The sequence below is a fragment of the Talpa europaea genome (genome assembly GCF_964194135.1).
Source record: "Talpa europaea genome assembly, chromosome: 15".
Classification (NCBI taxonomy): domain Eukaryota; kingdom Metazoa; phylum Chordata; class Mammalia; order Eulipotyphla; family Talpidae; genus Talpa; species Talpa europaea.
This window is the reverse complement of record NC_140083.1, coordinates 63,497,663-63,520,643: the sequence shown is the minus strand read 5'-3', so window position 1 is coordinate 63,520,643 and position 22,981 is coordinate 63,497,663. Positions and strand designations below refer to the sequence as shown.

Sequence of the window (22,981 nt, the reverse complement as noted above, 5' to 3'; positions counted from 1 at the left end):
GACTATTAATAACTTCTTCATGGCATTTTAGAAACCAAAATCAAAATTAAGAAGAAAACGTAGTGGCACCACATTAGGAAGCTCCAAATGCTACAGTGGGGCACTGTTAGGATTTTATGAAAATAAAAACAGTTAATGTGAACTTGGATTCTTTGGGATTTGTAAAGAAACTGAAAAAGAATTCAAGACAGAAGCAAGGACATGCACACGATATCAAAGGGACATGACCGTGCTGCCCTTGCATTAGATAGAACAACTGCTTTCACACTTTTTGTTCATTACACGGCTCACTCCCACACGTGCTCCTCTCCTCCCTGCTACCATGGAGGTGACTCCAGGACAACCTTGGAGTCACAGCTAAATATGCATAGTTGTGGTCGATCTGACCCCCTTGGATAACTGCAGAGAGAGGGCAAGACAGAGCTGTTGCAAATGCAAAATTAAATGAGCTCAAGGGGTTAAGAAGCAATGTATGAAGCTATCCCTAGCCACTGCAGCACAAGTTCGATCCCTGGCCAGGCAGCTACCCACATGGCACAGCACACCTCTCCTGACTCGCCCACTGCTCCCCTCAAGCAGTGTATTTCAGTTGATTTGCCTGTTCTGTTCCCCACACTATCTCTGGTGAATCCTCTCACCCCCCCACACCTCTGGCCTGTACCCCAGCTCCTGTAGGCATAAATAAATAAATCTTTTTAAAAAAATTAAATGAGCATTGTGTTGAAGACTTTTTACATTTTGGAACCTATTAGTAACAGCACTTATTCTACCCAGTCTAATGCAGGGGTTGGAACTGAGATTGTGCAGATTTGTTAATTGGCATTTGAGTGATGAAGAAACAGAAGCAGGATGTCCATGCAATTTACAGATTATGTCATAGGTGTCATTTTCATTGGTTCTCCAACCTTAATAGTGTCTATTAGAATATTCATTACAATACCATTTTAACCAACTATTCTAAAGAATGGTTTGTATGTTTTGAGCTGTCATTAAAAACACAGACATGATCCATATTACAGTGCTAATATTCACCTGGTGGAGGGGGATGATTGAAAACAAATACATATTAGATGTGACAATCATTTATCTTAAAGTTTAAATTACATTAATCTTAATATTGTCACAAAGGGCACAAGTGTATATTTTTGATTGCCGAGTAGTATTCCATTGTTTATAAATACTACATTTTCTTGATCCACTCGTCTGTTCTGGGGCATTTACATTGTTTCCATAGTTTAACTATACTAAATAGTACTTCAATAAACATGGGAGTGCAAGTTTCCTTTTGAATTATTGTTTTTTAATTTTTTGGATACATGCCCAGGTACAGTAGTAAGACATCTCCTTTCTGCCTTCCATAAGGGCTGAACCAGTAGTGCATGAACTAGGGTGGTAATACCTGATGGAGGTACTCCAATGTTACCACAGTTAAACATACATTAATTAATTAAAAAAATAAAATTTCATAATATTAAGAATCAATGGAAATGAAAATTAATTGTGGAATAAGGTTATACATTTTTTTTACAGATGGTGATCTCAAGAGTATGTCAACATGATTTTTTTGAAAACTTCCACAAATTAAAATAAAACAGGTCTTGAAGACATTTTCTATAATTATTACATAGACTCCATATATATACAGAATGTTCACTGTATGACATACCACATTTTTTAAAAATCCTTAAATTTAAATGTTTTAAGATACAGAACAATTTAGTCTTCTTAAAATGAAGTTTAAAATACATTTTGGGGAGGAGAAAATTGGCAATTCAGAGGCCAAAAAAAAGTTTAGGAGAAAATGAAATAATTGACATCAGAGATCACTTTTAAAAAGATCTTAATTCAAAACCTGGAACAAATAGCTTCCCTATCTGCACTTGGAACGAGACCAACATTGAAAGCAGGTCATGATCATTTCTTTTCCTCTTCATCCCTGTTATACAACTTGATCCTCTTCTCAACTTCTCACCTCCTTCTACCATCTCATATTCTTAAGCACTATTTATTGTACATTCATGTAACATGAACTGTAAATATGTCTGCCACTCTTGAATTTTATCATGTGCATTTATCCAAGCATCAGTTCCCATTGCTCCCTATTAACTATGAAGTAAGGACTCGTGGTACAATAATATTTGTTCCAAGCTGACATCCTCACCATGTGATTTGGAACAGAATAGCATTACCATCCAAAAGACTGGGAGTTCAAGCAATGAAATCTAAACACCCTGGGGTATATATGTGTGCCACTAACTACAATGAAAATAGCAATGATTTCTTGGTATAAGTTGTTAGTTTTATAAAAGCATAAATATAATATTTGGGAAATATTAAATTATACACACATTAGAAGAAGCAGAAGGAGTATAAAGTGTTAGACTTTATCAGTTCATTTTCTGCCCATAGACTCAGGAACACCCACCCACTTCCTTTCCTTCAGTCAGCACCTCAGCTGCCTCAAAAATGACACACAGGCCTGCTTTAGCTTCTTGTTTCCTCAAATCAAGAATTATGAGTGTGGACCTCCCTGATGGTGCAAGGGGTTAAGGAGCAATCTATGAAGCTATTCACAACCACTATAGCATGAGTTCAAGTTTGATCCCCAGCCAGGGAGCTACCCACATGGCGCAGCAGACCTCTCCTGACTCGCCCACTGCTCCCCTCAGCAGTGTATTTCAGTCAGTCTGCCTGTTCTGCTCCCCACTCTGTCTCTGGAGAATCCTCTCACCCCCCACACTTCTACCTGTACCCCAATTCTTGTATGCATAAATAAATAAATATTAAAAAAATAAATATGAGTGACTGGAAGGATATAGGATTAAAAGAACATTGCAAAGTATGTGGGCCAGGTTGTTCAAGAGGCTACTATCATTCCAAACTGTGAAGATGACAACCAAGAAGTAACTGGCCAATAGCAGGAGAAAGGAGACCATGGTCTGCACGGATCTGATGCGGATCCTGGTGCTGGGGTCTTCATACCCTTTGCGCCTGAGCTGCATCCTCTTGAGATGTTTCCACAGGGAGAAGATTAACAGCAGAAAAGGCACCAAGGACATAGTAAACTTCACAGTTGCTGTGAAGTTTGCCAGCGTGAATAGGTCCTATCTGGAAGATGCACAATGCCTCTGAATTTGGTGTTCCAATTGATGTGTCCTTTATATTCTCTTGTCAGAATATTTCCATCTAGGCTTCAAAATGCAAGTTGGGAAACCAAAATGACCAAACTCCCCAATGGTAATATGAGAAGCACACTTTCATCTCTCCACTTTATGTACAGAAATGTAAGGCTGGAGAAATCTTGAGCAAACAAAATACACTGGGAATTGTAGCAAACCTGGTGCTAAAGTAGTGACTTATTATCCAGGCAATATTCATAATCATTATAAATGCTTTTAAACTACACAAAGTGGAATTAAACACAGTTGCATACCAAATTATTAATATTACCCAGAGCAAACCAATTCTGGAAACCGCCAGAGCAGTAAGGAGAACCATCCACTGAGGAGAACCTTTGTCTCTTGGCCCAGTCAATGCAGTTCACCAGCACTATGAAGCCATTGGCCAAATTTCCTAGAATAAATTCTAACATGACTCTGTTGGCAGCAATGCTCAGCAGTAAAGTTATCATGTCTAGAAAAAAAGCAAAAAATCAAGTCTAAGATCATTGCTGTTGATTTTCTGACCAAAGATACATGTGCAGCTGATTTTTGAATGCACAGTGAAGTTTTGCTTATTTTCAATTCTGTGACTAATGTCAAGCAGGAGAACACCAGGTGTGCTAATAGACAAGTTCAATAATGTCTTTTTTTAAAAAAAAATCATTGTTATTCTCCAAATAGTTCAAATTGATTCTTTTTTTTTAAAGATTTATTTATTCATGCACACAAGAGCTGGGGTGTAGGCCGGAGATGTGGGGGGTGAAAAGATCCACCAGAGACAGAGTGGGGAGAAGAACAGGCAGATCTACTGAAATACACTGCTGAGGGGAGCAGCAGGTGAGAGAGGAGAGGTCTGCTGTGCTATGTGGGTTGTTCCCTGGCCAGGGATAGAAATCATGCTGTAGTGGCTGGCGATAGCTTCACAGTACTGTCTTTAACCCCTGTGCCACACAAGGAGGCCCCTCAAATTGATTCTTAATCGTATGATTTCACTTCTTATTGTGGGCTGGAATAGTTCATAAGTGAGGTCAACGTGAAAGCTGAATTCTCATTTGCTAGCATGCAAATAAAGACATATCCTCTTTCATTGTCTTGCTATTGGTTTCCTTGTTTAACCTCTCAGAATTTGTGTTCACAAATATAGTTGTGACGAGTAAAATTTGCAAACCTCTTCCACTGATTATAGAATTAATATCCAAATTAGTAGGTGAAGCTTGGTCATAATTTACATGGCCATTATTCTTTTTTTTTAATTTATTTATTTTTGCATAGAAGAAATGTGTAGGTCAGAGGTGCGGGGGGTGAAAGAATTCACCAGAGACAGAGTGGGGAGCAGAACAGGCAGATCTACTGAAATACACAGCTGAGGGGAGCAGCAGGCAAGACATGAAAGGTCTGCTCTGCCAAATAGGTTAGCTCCCTGGCCGGGGATCAAATTCAGGCTGTCGTGGTGATAGTGCTGAGACTTAAGCCCTAGCCCACCAGGGAGGCTCAGGATGGTCATCATTCTGTACTTTTTTTAAAGATTTATTTTATTTATTTTTGCATACAAGAACTGGGGTGCAGGCCAAAGGTGGGGGGGGTGAGAGGATTCACCAGAGACAGAGTGGGGAGCAGAACAGGCAGATCTACTGAAATACACTGCTGAAGGGAACAGCAGGCGAGACAGGAGAGGTCTGCTGTACCATGTGGGTAGCTCCCTGGCCAGGGATGGAACTCATGCTGCAGTTGCTGCTGATAGCTTCATAGTGCTGACACTTACCCTGCACCACCAGGGAGGCCCTGTACTTAGTTTTTTTAATACCAGATTCATGTAGAAAGGTGATCATACAAGGCTTAATACAAAAGAGAAAACAAGAATGCTTCTAGAAAATAGTTGCATAATATTTATATGGTGTTGGGTTTGGTGTATAATTTTTTTCTTTGTTTTTTAAATACACAGAGCCATGAGGTTTGTCTCATCTACAAGGGGAAAAAAAATTGCTGAGTCCTATTCTGACGCAAGAATTAACTTCAATACAAGTGTGGTACTAAGCCCTTGCTTATAAAACCCAGATGAGTATCTACCATACTCCTCACCATCCCAAAGTGGCTAGTATGACAAAATGGTAGAATGTCCTTTGGAAGACACAGTTATGGTGCCAACTGGTGTGATACTGTGCAAGACCAGAGTAAAATTCTTCACATATGCTTGGAATCAGCAGGCAATGTGTTGGTTTCTCCAAGAGCTAAGATTAAGAAATCCAGAAACTAAGGCTGGAAATAAGGGTGGTGGGTACGGGGAGGGGCAAGTTCCACTGACTCCATTCATTGTCACCTCTAGTATCCCAATAGCTAATTTTTGCTTAATGTCTCCACTGACTTTATGCTCTGCTGGTTGAGAGGTCATATTACAAGGAGAGGTACACTTGTACCAGGAGACACAATGGTTCCATTGAACTGAATGTGAGAATGCCACCTGGTTACTTTGGAGTCCTCATACCTCTAAATCAACAAAGGAAGAAGGAAGTTACTGTGCTGACAGGGATAATCAAGATTGACTACCAAGGGAAAATTGGACTCCATGATGGAGGTTAGAAATATGTCTGCAATATGGAGATCCCTTAAATAGTCTCTTAGTATTAGCCTGCACTGTGATTTATGTCAGCAGAAAACTACAACAATGCTAGCTAAACAGGACTACTAATGACCAGGCCCTTCAAGAATGAAGGTTTGTTCCCTTTGGTTAAAAATCAGTGACCAGTTGAGGATTCTTCTGAAGCAAAGGGAACACCAAATGAGTAATAGAAGTTCATTATAATACCATTTATGACCCGGCGACCTGTTATAAAACAAGTATTATAACTTGCTGAATTAATTCTTGCTTAATTTTTAGGAATATTTTGTATATTTGAATATCGAATATACATATTATATATATATTAAAATTCTCTAGGCTTTACTCCCTCTCTTACACTCTATTATTAACAAGTTATATTGACTTGATATAGTATTCAAGTATTGCTAATTTTATACATCATAGTACTGAAGTTGCAGAATGCCAACGAGAGTAAACTTCACTCAAAGATCTTACCACCAAATCTGGGGAAGGGATTTGCATGTTTTTGGTTGAACACAGGATAGTCACATATGTCAGGCAGAATTATGACTTGATCTTATCTTTATTTGGAGCTCAAAAATGATTTAGGGAGATGTGTATGGATGCCAAGTTTTTAGAAGTGGACCTGTGATAGTTAATTTTATGTGTCACAGGGTGGTCAGCCATTAGCTTAAACATTATTCTGGGTCTATCAACGATGGTGTTTCTGTAAGATTAACATTTAAGTCAGCAGTCTGAGTAAAGCAGATTGCTCTCTCCATGGTGGGTGGGCCTCATCTAATTCACTGAAGGTCTTGGATAGAGCACTAGAGCCAAAAATAGAGCTGAGCAAGAGAATTCATGCTCTCTGTACATGGCAGTCCTCATGCTCAACATCATTCCCAGACTGCCAGTCTTAGATCATGACCAAAGCTGACTACATAGACTGTCCTGGTACTCAGGTGTTTTGGTTTTTTTTTTAAGATTTATTTATTTATGCATACAAGAACTGGGGTACAGGCCCGAGGTGTGGGGGGTGAGAGGATTCACCAGAGACAGAGTGGGGAGCAGAACAGGCAGACTGACTGAAATACACTGCTGAGGCGAGCAGAGGGCGAAACAGGAGAGGTCTGCTGAGCCATTTGGATATCTCCCTGGCTGGCCGGGGATTGAACTCATGCTGCAGAGGCTGCAGGCTATGGATAGTTTCACAGTGCTGTGCTTAACTCCTTGCACCACCAGGGAGGCCCCCTGGTGCTCAGGTCTTTGACTTACCCTGGAGCCATACCATCTGTTCACCTGGTCTCGCCCCTTGTCTAACTCATGACTTCTCAACATCTGTAATGGCGTTGAGCCAGTTTCTTTTAATTTATTTTTTTCCTGTGTCTTTATCTATATGCAACTATTACCTATTGGTCTCATTCTTTAGAAAATTTAACTAATATGCAGTACATATTCAGAAATTTGACAGTGTTTTTCAGATCATGCAAAGGACTCATGGTCAGAAGTCATATGTTTAGAGAATTTGTGAATATGGAAGCTGTCTATGGTGAAGAATACAGCAAGTTTTATCGAAAGTTGTGTTTGTTTCCTGTAACAACTGATCACAAATTTGCTGGCTTAACAACACAAAGTTATTATCATACCATTCTGGAGGTCTTAAACCTAAAATTGAACTCACTGGGCTAAAATCAAGATGTCAGTGAGTGGATTTGTCTTGGAGGATTTAGGAAAGTTTCATTTCTTGTTTGTTCTTCCTGCTGGAATTTATCCACTTTCCTAAAGTCATGCACCCTCTCTTCTTCGAGGCCAGTGTACACATAACTCTGCTAGCTGTTTCCATCTTCACGGGTCTTTCTCTGACTCAGGCCCTCTGTCTCCCACCGACACTTAATCAGGCTCAGGTAATTCTAATCAGCACACGTGGCTAATCCAGGATAATCTCCATGTTACAAAGTCAACTGATTAGATGCCTTGATTCCATCTGCAACCTTAGTTCCCCCTTGATTTATAAATAACATACTACCTTGGTTCTACGATTAGGACATTGACTTCAATGAGTGGTGCCACAGCTTTGACAGACAGTTCTCTTCCTTGATTTCTGGATGAAGAGGCGCTATCCCCAAACAGGATGTAGATCATGAGATCCTAGAATTCAAAAATAATGCTGTAATTGAGTGTAGGGTAAGGAAAAAATGTCAGGCTTTTCTGCCCTCCCGCCATCAGGATAGATGACAGATCCTTGCTGTCCTGAATGCATGCCTGATGGCGGGCACCTGGAGTAGGGTGTGGGCATAGGCAGATGAGATTCACCTGGGCTAAGACTGTGCTTTTTAAGGGCGGCGTCACGGGGACGCCAGTAGAAGCCAGGAGAAGCAGAGAAGCCGAGGGCAGAGAAGCAGAGAGAAGCCCGGAGAGCCCAGAAAGAGTGAAGACTTGCTGGGGGCTGGGAGGACTGCCAGCCTCCCGGCCCACCAGCACTCCTGCCTGCCGTGTACCTGGTAAATCCAAATAAAAGCCTGCAAAAAAGCCACTGAAGTCTCCAGGACTCTTTCCTCCTTTACTCCGGTCTGCATGCGATCATAGAAAACCTGCTCTATGGTCTTCCTGCCCTTACATTGAGTGAGACCTCCGGGGTGCTCAGAGGGGAGTGAGAGTATTTTACAAATAGGAGGAGCCCTGAATAATTTTGCCAAGAAAGTAAATGGGGCAGAGCACCTCATTTTCTTGAAAATTGTTTATCCTCAGCAGCACTCCCACTGCCCACCTGTGACTATGCAGGTGCCTCTTATTACCAACTCCCTCTGCAGGGCAGCAGCTTTCTGGCTGCCCATGACCTGTATCATGTTGGGACTTCTCTTCACTGACCTCCCTCAGAGGAGGCCGCTCTCCTCAAGGCCTCCTGCCTGCAACCATGCAGGCCTCTCTCAGCAGACCTGTCCCTTTCGGGGTAGCTCTTTCTGCCCACTTGTGTCTATGCAAGTGTCTTTTACTGTCCTATCCCTTTCTAATAAAGCTGCTCTTCAAATACAAAAAAAGAAAAGAAAATTGTTTATCTGCACTGTAGTTGCACCTTTTGGGAAGTGATTTTGCAGTATCTGCCAAACATGGACAAAGTGACTCCTTGCCCTTTTGCTCTGAGCTCACTTATGTAAATTTACTTGATAAATGGGAAATTAGTACTTGACACAAAGGCTGGCCCAGTTTTGTAATCACCACTGTGGTAATCACCGTGAGAACAGGCCAAAGTTAGTGAACTGTTTGCAGGAGACGCCAGAGCCTTCAGAGTCAAGTTGCCCCCGGGGACATCCATCCTAAATTGCACATAAGTCAAATTAACTGGCTTCCAGGTACACATGAAATACTTTAAAATCATTCAAACTATTGTTCCTTTTAATATAATCTATAATTTATGGCTGACTTTAACAAGACTTTCTTTGGTCTTTGGTTTCCTATAGAGTTTCTAAGTTAAATTGCTTCAGTTATCTAAGTTTTGATGACTTTTTAAGTGAATGAATTGAAATTTTATCCCTTTGGAGAATATCACCACTATTGCATTTTCTCTCTTCTATCTTCCAGAAGTCTTGGAGTATGTTAGACTTTGTGACTGTGAACCTCATGTCTCTTACCCTCTAGCCTTATTTTCCATCTCTTTATCTCTTTGTGTTTCATTCTGGGTATTTATCTTCTAAATCGACTAATTCTCACTTCTTCTAGTCTAACTGGTAACCAAATAAGTGTGTTGAATTAGTTTTAATTATTAATTTTCTCAATCTTATTGTTTTTGTGTTATGAACGTTATTTTGCTCTTCTTCTATAAGTCATCTTTTATGGGGAAACCGTATAAAATACTCAGACCACTGTTTAAAAAACCTTTTTATTATAGCAATTAAAAAGGAAATAGTAACAATCTTCTTTTCCCAAACTTTAGTCACAGAATAAATAAAATCACGGTCTGGTCTCTTTCTACCAAGTTGCGAGGAATTGGTAATGGATGTGAGGTGAGCAGATTTTCTTGGACGGCAGTTTATTTCTCTCATCATCAGCGCAGCTCTCATTACAGGGAAAGTTGAAGCAGAACTTGATTTCAAAACATTCAAACAACAGATGCTAATACATCAATCACAATGTTAATACATCCTACTCATTGACTTATTTTTCAGCAGTTCCTTTACTTTTATTCTACTTCTAATGTGCCTTAACTCTGTGATCAAGATCACATATGAATAATTTGCTCATGTAACACATTTAAATCAAATAACTCTCAATTTCTAAATGTATTCAGTTTGCCTTGAAATATTTCATTTACTAAAGTTACCCACACTGATCTTTAAGGAAGCATTTAGTCATGTCCAACTTATGTTTGTAAGCATTTCAAATATAAATCATTAAATGAGGTACATAGTGGTGAGGGGGGCGGGTGGATGAGGAGGGTGAAGACAACTAAATGGGAGAACACTAAGAGATTGGTGTGCCTTAATTAAGTTTTCTAAGTGGTACAGATTACTGTCATTGAAGAAAATTACCAATCTTCTCCATGGCCTTATGATATTTATATTAATATTCTCAGCATTAGGGCTAGCTTGAGAGAGTATCTTCATCTACCACTTATCAAAACTAATTTAAAACCAGCATATCTATAATTCATTTGCTATTTGTTTTCCTTTCTTCACAAGGAGGGAAAACACAAGCATATCTATAATTCATTTGCTATTTGTCTTCCTTTCTTCTACAAACATTACTTAGCATTTAAAGCATTTGCATGTAGACACGACCATATCCTCTTTACAATTATAGAGTATGTAATCTTTCATATTTTCATAGCAAAATTTGCAAGCAAATTCTCCACCTGCTTGTTTGCATTCCCAACTCTTGTGATTAAATGTTTATTTTATTACAGTAACCAAAGTAGCACTACAAATACACAAACATAACCAAACATTACACTGAATATTTTGCTTTAACAATTGTGCCTTCTTACATATAATTTTCTCTTCTCTATCAAGAAAATAATTTATAAATCTAAACTGTATTTTTTCATTGTTTTAGAGTCTTCTGTTGTGTCTAATGCTGTGATTGATTTACCATTTTAACAATGATGGACATTTGTATGATTTCTCAGTGCCAGCTATTAGGAATAATAGTTACTTGAACATTTTTGCAACTATTTCCTGGCATGCCCATATCAAAGATACCCTACACCATAAAAATTGGAGTGAGATTAATGAGTATTAGTATATATCGCCACCTTTATCACATGTTGCCTTTTTGCTGCACTATTTTTTTTAACAATTTATAATTTTATGAGTAGTGTAAGAAAATTCCCATTGCTTTATATACTTTCCAAAATTAGTAATATCAGACTAATATTTACAACTTTTATTTATATAAAGTATCAATACCCATTATTACACTTAATATTTCATAAAATTTTTCCTATTCAAAATTCAAATTTATCACTAGCTCAAAAAATGACTGATTTCATATACAGTTGTTCACATTGTATATGTTACCATATGCCTACAAATAAATACACAGATAGTGCATATTATGTGCATTGTATACATGTTTAGTAATGTGCCATTATATAATTTTATAACCTTTGCTTTTTATGTCTCAGATTTTCTTTTGTAAACAGGAAATATTATTGCAGATATATTTCCATTAAGCAAATATTGTATCAGATCACAATGTTAGTTAAAACACTTACTTTAAGGGAAATTTTATTACTGTTTAAAACACTAAATAAACTCCTGGAAAGAGATGTTGAAATTAACAATGAGCCTACAAAGTCTTCTATGACAATATTTTCCCCAAGAATTCAGGGACTTCTTTCCAAAGCTATGAAACTAAGGGCTTTGCTGTTCCTCCAGAAAATTTAAGATGCCACCTTAGTCTTGAGGCAATCTGTCTTAGCTTGTTGTTTCCCAGAATTAAAACAAATGAGTGACCTGAGAGAAAGACATTTGAAAACATCGCAAAAGATATCTTGGCCCAAAACCTATTTATCTTAAAGATATCCCAACTTGTAATGAGAGTGGAGATAAAGTATATGATGAAGAGGAGCAGGAAGGTTGTCACCATTTTCATGGCCCTTTTATGGGCCTCTGTGCTGGAGTCCCGGGAAGCCATGGAGTTGCGCTGCAAATTCCTGGTGTGTCTCACCAAGGACAGAAACAAAAGGACCAAAGAGGTCAGGGACAGGAAGAAGGGGACAATGTAGGTCATGCTAAGAAGAATCAGGCTTCTCAGATAGAAAATATAATTTGCATCCACATACGAAGTCGTGTTTCTTTCCTGTACTCTGTAAGTATCCATCCAAAAATCAATAAGAACAGCATGTAAGAAGACAGTTGCACACAATAAAAACAAAGACCCCAGGAAAATGACAAGAAGCACTCTGTTCATTCTCCACTTCAGCCAGAGGAAAATGAAGTGGGAGAAGGTGGCGATCTTCAGGAAGTAGAAAATGCTGAGGCAGGTGGCTGCCCAGGTAGATAAGTGATTACTCAGTGACCAAAGAAAAGACACCACTGTTGCTAATTCACCACACAAATACAGGTGTGGAAAGAACCCCACAATATATGCGTCCAATATTGTTACCCACAGTTGAAGGATTCTGGCCACAGCCAAGCTGGTCAGGATGAAATCGGCTGATGAGATTGTCCCCTTCTTGACCCACTCCCTGCAGTGGACCAGCGCAATGAACCCATTTCCCAGCAGCCCTAAGGTGATTTCACCTGTGACCATCACCAGAAAGGAGACCTTCACTGCAGTCGACATTTCTAGGAAGGTATCTCCAATGTTGTGTCTCACTGACAGTTCTAGAGTTACCTAGATGCAGATTGACATCCATTCATGTTGCTTTCTGTACATGTATTCATCATAACTCCAGCAAGGACAATCCAGACCCTGCTACGTGATGGCATCTCAGCGATCTTCACAAAAGATGATTCTTTCTCTCTGTATTATAATTCCAGTGCCACACCAAATAGTTCTGCTAAGAAATACAAAGTTTCATAAACATCTTTCTTAATTTTTATATAGTCAGCTACTATGTCATGTCCAGAGTCCTTGCTGATGATGCCCTCTTGTCCTTGGCACCAGCTGCAATTTTCTACCTGTGCAAATGACTGAAAAGATGAAGACAGGTATGTCAACATGCAAATGTGAGAGAGATGTTTTCCACATATTTGTACTTTTATCTCCTATGTCATATCTTTGAATGCAAATACTTGTGACTTTGAATAGAAATTGCTAAGGAAAAGAATGTTTATAATTGTCATTATTTGTCACTCATCTATAAGATACTTCTGCCAATAAAGTATTTTAGTTGATTCAACATGATTTATTAATAATTTAATATTACTTCCACTTCAAGGAGCACTCCAGGTCCCAGAAAAAAGCAACTATAAATAATTTATGCATAATATTGTGTAGCTAAGTCAGAAATAGTAAGCAAAATATACTGACTATGCATAATGAAGTTGTAGTGCAGGACAAATTATGAATTTATAAAGATAGGGACATTTAGTGGAACTTAATTCTTTCCAATTTTTGAAGAAACAGAAAAAGAAGTTAACACCGATGCCAGGGTATGAACACAGTAGCACAGGGAGATTAACAAGCTGTGTCATGCATTATGGAAGGACATCTTTGATTTTACAATAACTTATTTTTTTATTGTCTGTGGGAATTGAAATGATGTGAGTGCCATCCAAATTCCATGTTCTCATCTTCTTTTTTTTAAGATTTATTTATTTATGCATACAAGAACTGGGGTTCAGGCCAGAGCTGTGGGGGTGAGAGGATTCACCAGAGACAGAGTGGGGAACAAAACAGGCAGACTGACTGAAATACACTGCTGAGGGGAGCAGCGGGGAGACAGGAGAGTTTGTTGCGCCATGTGGGTAGCACCCTGGCTTGCTAGGAATTGAACTCGTGCTGCAGAGGCTGCGGACAGTTCCACAGGCTGTGTCTTAACTCCTTGTGCCACCAGGGAGGCCCTCATCTTCTTTCTTGATTGTAGAGAAAGGATGTGTGCTAGGCTCAGGCAGTGTGTCACATGATTGGAAATTGTATGCACATTTACAGATCTATGCTGGGGAAAGTCTGCATGCTCACTGCCACATTTACCTTTTCCTTCCTGACTGTCTGGAATGGAAATGACTCCTCAGCTATCTCAGGAGCCACATGTTAAAGATGGTTTATTTTTGAACAGCCTGATTCCTATGATAACTGCATAGGGAAGGTTCTCAGACACCACAGTATTATTAGAAGAACAAAATTAAATTGATGTTGGGTTTGCGTTACTTTGTGATTTAAGCCTAGTAGTGACAGCATTTAGACTACCCAATCTAATACAGTGATTGGAACTTATAGTGTGCAGATTTGTTTATTGGCATTTGAGTGGTGAAGAAATAGAAGGAGAATATCCATGCGACTTACATTTTTGTGATGCATTTGATTTTTTTCATTGGTTTTTCAGCCCTCATATAGTTTGCTCATCCCTTTATTAGGCACCAGAATATCGCATCCACAGGCTGACTTTATATCCTAGGGAGTCAGCAGGAAAAAAGGTAGACATAACCTTACATTATAGTGCTAATATTGCTAGGAGTGAGAGATGAATACAAATAAATGAATAAATCAGACGTGAAGGTGATTTCTCTTCATTTGGATTATGCTAAAATTTCATAATAAGAATTCTACTCATGAAAATTAAGTTGTTGGGCCTCCCTGGTGGCGCAAGGGGTTAAGCATTGCACTATGAAGCAATCCACAGCCTCTGCAGCACAATTCGATCCCCTGCCAGGGAGATACCCACATGGCGAAGCAGACCTCTCCTGGCTCGCCCGCTGCTCCCCTCAGCAGTGTATTTCAGTCAGTCTGCCTGTTCTGTTCCCCACTCTGTCTCTGGTGGGTCCTCTCACCCCCATATCTCTGGCTCTCGTACACATAAATAAATCTTTTTTAAAAAAAGGATAGAAAATTAAGTTGTTGAGTACATTTGTTTCTCATAATAGAACTGCTATCCATTCTATGTCAATGCACAATTTCATTGTTACCTACAAGATTGTAGTAAAAACAAATGTGTAATGCATTTCCTTTAATTATTTCATAGACATCATAGATATCTCTTTAATATATGCAGAAATGTCATTAAATGATGTACCAATGTATTTCCTAATTTGATATTGAACAATTATTTAAGATTGGGAATATCAATTCTTCTCATCTGAAGTTTAAAAGGAAATTTTAGGTAACAAGACGGAGGAGACAATTGGTAATTTAGAGGTACAAAGGAGGTTTAATTCTGGACAAAATGACTTCCCTAACTACACATGGACGCAGAGTATCATTGAGAATCATTTTCCTTTCTTCTTTATCCTCATTGTTGAACTTGATCTTTTTTCTGACTTTTTTGCCCACTTATGTTAAATCTAAAAATTTTTGGTATTGTTTATTGTACATAAATGCAAATATGCAAATAGTGTAAATATGTCCATCACACTTGAATTTTATTGTGTGCAACATTTTCTGGAAGAAGTTCCTATGTCCTTTTAACCATAAAGCAAGAATTCATGATGGACTAGCATCTGTCCCTAGCTCACATCCTCAATGTGTGATTGAAAATTGATCCCTGGTGGCGTAGGGGTTAAGTCTCAGCGCTACCCCTGCAGCATGAGTTCCATTCGCAGCCAAGCAGCTGACCAACATGGTACAGCAGACCTCTCCTGACTCACCTGCTGCTCCCTTCGGCAGTGTGTTTCAGTAGATCTGCTTATTCTGCTCCCCACTCTGTTTCTGGTGAATCCCTCACCCCTCACCCCTCACCCCCGCACCCCTAGCCTACATCCCAACTCTTGTATGCATACATAAATAAAATAAATCTTGAAAACAAGGAAAATTGATCACTGTCACCATCAAAGACATGGGAAACAGTGAAATCTGTATACAGGGTGGAACTAATGACAATGCACTGTAGAACGATTTCCTGAGATAAGTTGTCAGTTATTAAAAATGCATATAAATCTAAATTATTTTATTGGAAGATGAAAACATACAATATATATGTGAAATACACATGACTTTATGATTCTGAGAAATTTTTTACAAAGTTCTGTAAAATGAGGTTACTACGCCCCAAAATCGGTTAGCAGTATGTTGATCTTATCATCTTTCTTGTATTTTTCATAAACACACATACATTTGTAAATTTTGCCATAGTTTTGGGTAAAAGAGTCTTCTACCTAAATCTCTGGAAATGACTCGTTACATACACATTAGAAGAAGCAGTAGGAGTAGATGTTAGACTCCACCAGTTTGTTTTCTGCACGAAGAATCAGGAGCTCCCAGCTACTTCCTTTCCTTCAGCCAGCACCTCGGCTGCCTCAGAAATGACACAAAAGCCTGCTTTAGCTTCTCATTTCCCCAGATGAGGATACACGAGTGGCTTGAAGGATACAAGATTCCAAGTACCCTACAAAACAGAAGGACCAGTTTGCTTCGCTGCAGACTAAAATTCCAAATTGAAATAATTTGAATCAGAAAGTAACCAGCAAAGAGCAAGAGAAAGGAGACCACGGTCTGCATGGCTCTGATATGGACCCTGGTGCTGGGGTCCTGGGATCCTGTGCCTCTGAGCTGCATCCTCTTGAGATGTTTCCACAGAGAAAAGATCAACAGCAGAACAGAGGACAGGGACATAACAAAGGGTCTGAAGTTTGCCAGCATGAATAGAGCCGTATATGAAAGGCTTACTCCATGCCTCAGTCTGATCTTCCAAGTGATGTTTCCTTCATTTTCTCTTGCAGACTTCATATTCTCAAGCATGCTTTCCACTGCAAGGTGAGGAAACAAAAGGATCACACTCCCCAAGAGTATTGCAAAAAGCACATTTTTCACTCTCCACTTTAGGTAAAGAAATAGAAGACTAGAGAAATCGGCTATCTTGAGCAAATAAAATATGCTGAGAATAGTACCCAGCCAGATGCTAAAATGGTGGCTTGTTGTCCAGGCAATATTAATAATAGTTCTAACTACTTCCAAACTATAAAATGCTGGATTAAACAGCATTGCATACCACTTTATTAGCATTATCCAGAGCAAACCAATTCTGGAGACCGCCAGTGCAGTGAGAATTCGATCCACCGTGGAGAACCTTTGTCTCTTGACCCAGTCAGAGTAGTTCACCAGGGCTATGAAGCCATTGGCCAGGATCCCTAGAACAAATTCTGCCATAACTAGGATGGAAAGAATGCTCAGCAGTAAAGTTATCATGTCGAGAAAAAACAAAAAGTCAAGTCTAAAATCACTGGTATTGATTTTCTGACATAAGTCTATGTGCAGTGCAACTGATTTCTAAATATGCAGTAAAGTCCTTGCTTCTTTCAACTTCTGTAAACCAATGCCCAGCAGGAAAACACAGGGTGTTCTGACAGGTTCAATGCTGTCTTTACAAAAACATTAATATTCTCTAATAGGTTAAAATGACGCCCAGTCACACTGCCTGTCCTTGTCTATACTAGCATATTGCGACGCTGACTGAAGTGGAAACTGTGTTCTCATTTGAGAACATGCAAATAAAGACATATTGTTTTGCAATTTCCCCTTGTTTAACCTCTCCACAGTTTGCCTTCATCAGCTTAGCTGGTAGTAATATTAAAGACCCAACACATAGGACATACAATCAGTATTCCAAATGGCTAATTTATTAGTTGGAGTGTGGTCCTAAGTAGGATCATTATTAGTTCAGATTTATTAACACCAGGTTAATGTAGAAAGAACCTAAGTTTTCCTATCAAAAGTAGCCAAAGTTTTTTTTTGGATTCAGGAAGGTCAATACTTGCTAAAAGCTGCTTGTTAGTAACTAATATTCATATAACATTCTGTTTACAAGCGCATGCACACACATATTTCTTGGATGAACTAGTGTGCTATCGTACATTTCCAAACTGTACAATGTCAGGGAGGTCACAAGGTTTAAATCCTCTTCTCTCATAAGCAAGTTTTTCAACCCACTGTTAATAGTTATCAAATAGCTTACCACTTTGATAAACTTTCTGCTTTCATTCTATTTAGTATTTAACCATTAATAATTAAAATATCCAGGAATTTTGTAAATGTACTAGGTACTTAAAAAAATATATGGTTTCCATGGCAGAATCTAGACTTACCCACATGATCATTCAGATTTACACTTCTGTTTAAATCACTTTTTTCCTTTTTTTTTCTTTTTTTTGATTAATAGATGTTTAACTCAGCTGCTACTCTTGATTTTAGCCAGCTTCAATCTTTACAGTACACTTGTTTTCATCAGAGGGCTGCCATGAAATGAAAACCAGACCCTCTGCTTCTTAAGTCTCTGGTCCTGGACTGTTTTATAAATATTCTCCTCCTCCATATGATCATCAGTAAAATCTCGATAAGATTTATTCAAGTGACCTTTGGAGGAGTTAGTATTCTATTTGTGTGAAGTGCTTTCAATTGTACCTGTTTGGTTCTGAGGCTCTGAGGACTGTGATTTACTCATTTCATTCTGTGTTAATTGAAGCTTCACAGTAAGAACTTCCACCTAGGAGCAGAATGTAGCAGATTACAGAAGCTATGGTTTTCTCTTTAAATAACCAGGACAAGGGCCTCCCCAGTGGCGCAGCGGTTGAGCGCTGGGTTGCGAAGCTGCCTGCGGCCTCTGCGGCACCGGTGTGATCCCCGGCTGCTCCAGGGTCCCACATGGCGCGCAGACCTCTCCTGCTGCGCACTGCTCCCCTCAGCTGCTGCGCACAGCTCCCCTCAGCAGTGTACTTCGGTCCTTGTGCCTGCTCTGCTCCCCGCTCTGGCTCTGGTGAATTCTCTCACCCTCCCACGCTTCTGACTGTACCCAGTGCTTGTATAAACATTCAAACAAACAAATAAATAAATAAAAACATGCCTCTATAAAAAAAAAATAAATAACCAGGACAAGGAGAAGAAATTGCTCCACTTATATTTTTAAATTCATCAGAGAGCTGTGAAAAAAGAGGGTCAACTGAACTAAAATCCAGCATGACATCTTTTTCAGGTAAAGAGAAAAAATGCAATCCCTTTCAAATCCCAGCAGCTCTTTTCACAGAAAGGGAAACTATTCCCAAAGTGTATGTGGAAATGTGTATGGATGCGCGTGCGCACACACACACACACACACACACACACTCACTCACGGATAGGAAAGTGCCCAGGAGTGTTGAAATGTTTTTTTAAAAAGACCAAAGCTGAAAAAATAAATAAATAAATAAATAAATAAATAAATAAATAAATAAATAAATAAATAAATAAATAAATAAAAAGACCAAAGTTGAAAGATCACTGTTCCTGCTTTCAAAGCTTACTACCCGGCTGATTAATAAAGATGGTATGGTAGTCTCATGAAGAAAGATACGGAGGTTGATAGATGATGGTTGGATTGATAGATAAAAATGAAACATAATTGAAATGAAATGAAACACTATTTAGAGTTGAACTTAAGTGTTCTCACCAAAAAAATTAAAAATGAGGCAATACGTTAATTCAGTATCATAGTCCTTAATGTACATCATCATTGTGCTCTTTAAGTATATTACAAATTTGTTAATTTATGCCTCAATACAAGTGAAAAAATGGAGAAAATGAGTTGAAATTTAAGCCTTCTTTGTCCTATACCATAAATAACTGCAGAGAGCAGGTTAAATGGGGTACTACTCAAGTATAAAAGGAACTTGATTGCTATGGAATGCTGTGGCGTCTTCTCCAGTTATATGAAGTAGAAAAAAATAAAGATACAAAACAATGTGTACAGTGTTATTTGTTATCTAAAAAAGGTAGAAGCTCTCCTAACTAAAAATGAAAAAAAAAAAACCTAGCTTTTTTTAAAAGATTTATTTATTTATGCATACAAGAGCTGGGGTACAGGCCAGAGGTATGGGGGGTGAGAGAATTCACCAGAGACAGAGTGGGGAGCAGAACAGGCAGATAGACTGAAATACACTGCTAAGGGGAGCAGCCAGCAAGTCAGGAGAGGTCTGCTGCACCATGTGGGTAGCTCCCTGGCCTAGGGGATCGAACTCATGCTGCAGAGGCTGCGGATAGCTTCATAGGTTGCGTTTTAACCCCTTGCACCACCAGTGAGGCCTTAAAAACTAACGTTTTAAAATGTTTATCTATTTGGAAGGAAACAGAGATGAGAAGACAGGAAACTAGATTCCTCTTAAGTTTTTGACTCTGGTACGATGGGGAATGGTACCCATGGAAAAAAATGGAGTCCACATGGCTGGAAATGGAAGTTTGGGGACTCAGTGATTTCTGTCACACTCAATAATACCTCTTTTACACTTTCAATTTAAGGTAAATTACACTGTGTACCGAAACCATTCATCTTCTGATTCTCAAAGTCGTCGTTCATATTGGACTACTCTTCAGTCCACCAGTATTTCAGGTCACCTTAAATGACCTGCAGTCATTTCTTCTAAGGGCTGTCTAGTCGCTGGGGTGGTACTGGTACTGGTACAGCAAAGTATCAAAAGAAATTCTAGTAATCATCACACAAATTAAGTTTTATAAATTTCACAATGTTATTTGTACAAATCTTATCAGTAGATATATAGAAACAAACGTTCTTTAGGCTACGTTAATTTTGCTTTGAACAATACATTTATTTAGTGCAGGGTGAGGTGTGGAAAAATTGAACAGTGCTTTTCCAAACTTCAGATTATGATCAGAAGTCACTCTCGGAATAATCTACGTTTACACAGGTTGTCCATGATGAAAAACACAGTGCTTACCAGTAAAAACAAAGAGATTAGAGAAGGTAATGAAATGTGTATCCTTGAAACACCAGAGTAGGTGGTTATCCATTACGATGTTACCCTAAGTGTATTCAGGGTGTGTAAACTGGGGTTAGAATTTCCAGCTTTAGGGGCCTCCCTGGTGGTGCAAGGGGTTAAGACAAAACCTATGAAGCTCACCACAGCCACTACAGCACAAGTTCGAGTCCCAGCCCCCGAGGTGACCCACATGGCGTAGCAGACCTCTCCTGTCTCGGCTGCTGCTCCCCTCAGCAGTGTATTTCAGACGATCTGCCTATTCTGTTCCCCACTCTGTCTCTGGTGAATCCTCTCACCCCCCAAAACTCTGGCCTGCACCCCGGTTCTTGTATGTATAAATAAATAAATCTTTAAAAAAAAATTTCCAGCCTTAGGGCTTAGTCATAGTTTCACGTGTGTCTCCTTGCAGAAACGATATGTTTCCACACCTAATCTGGATTTTTCCTAAGTTTACATGGGGAGTGAGAATTTGATATTGAGAGATTATGAACTGCAAAAAAAAAAGAAAAAAGAAAAAAAAGCTTGTTGAATGTGTAACTTCTGTCACAATTGAAACAGTCCTAAAACATCGCAGAATATGCCCAAATCTGTTTAAGGGGCTCATCTTGTCCTAATATTGCTAGGGGGAAAACAATGGCCTAAAGCTAATTCCATACAGGTTTTGTGGACTCCATCCCCACTCCAGACCAAAGCCATCAGGACATTGGGAAAGACAAATCCCATCACCACCAAAGGGAAGGTTGCTGGCACCTGAAGGTGGGGTTAAGCAGCCAGGTTTGGTATAAAACCAGACAAGTGGGCTTTGGGGGATTCCCTTTTGGCTCTCCGCCAGCTCACAGTGCTTGGCCAGCTCTGAGAGTGCCTTTGGGTTTCCAGGTCAGCGGATCAGGTAGGACGCATTAAAGACTTTATTTCCCTATTTTCTCCCTGAGTTGTACATTTCCTCAATTCCCTTTCCCTTGTAAATAAACCTTTTATTAACCTTTTGTGTGTGCCTGTAGTGGAGTATTAATAAGTCCCTTCTAAGCTCGCAGGTGAGGACCCAAAGCCAGGCAACCCATTGTATATTTGGGCTGCTCCAAAACAATATTACAGCCAATGTTACAAAATAAAAGGGTAAAATGCCTGGCTAAAAATCCCAGTTTTATTGCTGGCGGACAGTGAGCCTTAAGGCCAAATATACCACTTCACTTGGCTTCCTTTCTCCAATTTGTGTTGGGGGGGGAGAAAGGATGTCCTAAAGCTAATTCCATACAGGCTTTGTGGACTCAGCCCCCACTCCAGACCAAAGCAATCAGGACATTGGGAAAGACAAATCCCATCACCACCAGAAGGAAGGTTGCTGGGACCTGAGGGTGGAGTTAAGCAGCCAGGTTGGCATAAAAACCAGACACGTGGGCCTTGGGGGGGAGGGAGGGGGAGGCTTTTGGCTCTCCGCCAGCTCTCAGAGTGCCATTGGGTTTCCAGGTCAGCAAATCAGGTAGGACACATTTAGGACTTTACTTCCCTATTTTTTTCATGAGTTGTACATTTCCTCATTTTCCCTTTCCTTGTAAACAAACCTTTTATTAACCTTTTATGTGTGCCTACAATGGAGTATTAATAAGTCCCTTTAAGCGCGCGTGTGAGGACCCACAGCCAGGCACCCCGTTTTATATCGGGGCTGCCCTGTAACAGTGCAGTGAAAATCACGCCGTAAGGCTGTCCATATGTTCTATTAAATAACACGTATGCCATTTATATAAACCCGCTGGGGGCCACTACGTGTTAAGCGCTAAAGTAACTATCATTTGCGCAGCCGACAGGAAGAGGCGGGGCGCCGGCGGCTGCCAGGGGCTCGGCGCCGCTGGGGAGCAAGCGGCGGCGGCGTCGGGCGCGCACGTCTCCGGGAGCCGCAGCCGCTCAGCCCCCGCCCCAGCCTGCCCCGGACGTCCGTCTGGGCCTGCGGGGACCCTCGGCTCCAGGCCCATGGCCACCGCGGCGGCTTCGTCTTCCCTGGCGCTCCGGGCCTGCAGCCCGGCCGCAGCCCCCAGCTCGTACGGGGTCTTCTGCAAGGGGCTCTCCCGCACCCTGCTCGCCTTCTTCGAGCTGGCCTGGCAGCTGCGCATGAACTTCCCGTACTTCTACATCGCGGGCTCCGTGATCCTCAACATCCGCCTGCAGGTACACTTCTAGTGCAGCGACTTCGCCGCTGCCATGGCGGCACACCTTGGCGGACTCCCTGGGGGCCCGGCTCCGCGAGGTCTCGCGAGAGTGTCGGGCGCTCTCCGCGGCTGCGCACTCCGCCCTCAGCCGCACTCGCGGGCCGTCGCGTGAGCCGTCCGGGGCTGGCCGGAGGGAGTGCGTGACTTTGGTTCCGCCCGCAGACTTTGTACAGACTCACGATTGTATTTAAGAAGCCG

General features: G+C 40.3%; 3 protein-coding genes and 1 pseudogene across 4 annotated transcripts; 1 reads left to right on the top strand and 3 right to left on the bottom strand.

The window, feature by feature from the left end:
• Positions 1-262: 262 nt before the first annotated feature.
• LOC311185405 (putative taste receptor type 2 member 33) lies at positions 263-3,631 on the bottom strand (annotated as a pseudogene). The gene is made up of 3 exons: positions 3,405-3,631; positions 2,870-3,076; positions 263-399 (listed from the first exon to the last, which is right to left on the bottom strand). The product of its transcript is annotated as a putative taste receptor type 2 member 33 (transcript).
• Positions 3,632-11,580: 7,949 nt separating this feature from the next.
• On the bottom strand, positions 11,581-12,522 carry LOC311185404 (taste receptor type 2 member 42-like; the record flags this gene model as incomplete). The annotated part of the gene is made up of 1 exon (XM_084256032.1): positions 11,581-12,522. The coding sequence occupies one exon, from the start codon at positions 12,520-12,522 to the stop codon at positions 11,581-11,583; it is 942 nt and encodes a 313-aa protein (XP_084112158.1).
• A 3,576-nt stretch (positions 12,523-16,098) lies between these two features.
• On the bottom strand, positions 16,099-17,022 carry LOC311185581 (taste receptor type 2 member 31-like; the record flags this gene model as incomplete). The annotated part of the gene is made up of 1 exon (XM_084256209.1): positions 16,099-17,022. The coding sequence occupies one exon, from the start codon at positions 17,020-17,022 to the stop codon at positions 16,099-16,101; it is 924 nt and encodes a 307-aa protein (XP_084112335.1).
• A 5,525-nt stretch (positions 17,023-22,547) lies between these two features.
• SMIM10L1 (small integral membrane protein 10 like 1) lies at positions 22,548-22,754 on the top strand (the record flags this gene model as incomplete). Its single annotated transcript, XM_084256210.1, has 1 exon — positions 22,548-22,754. One exon carries the CDS (start codon positions 22,548-22,550, stop codon positions 22,752-22,754), a length of 207 nt encoding a protein of 68 aa, XP_084112336.1.
• Between the last annotated feature and the right edge of the window lie 227 nt (positions 22,755-22,981).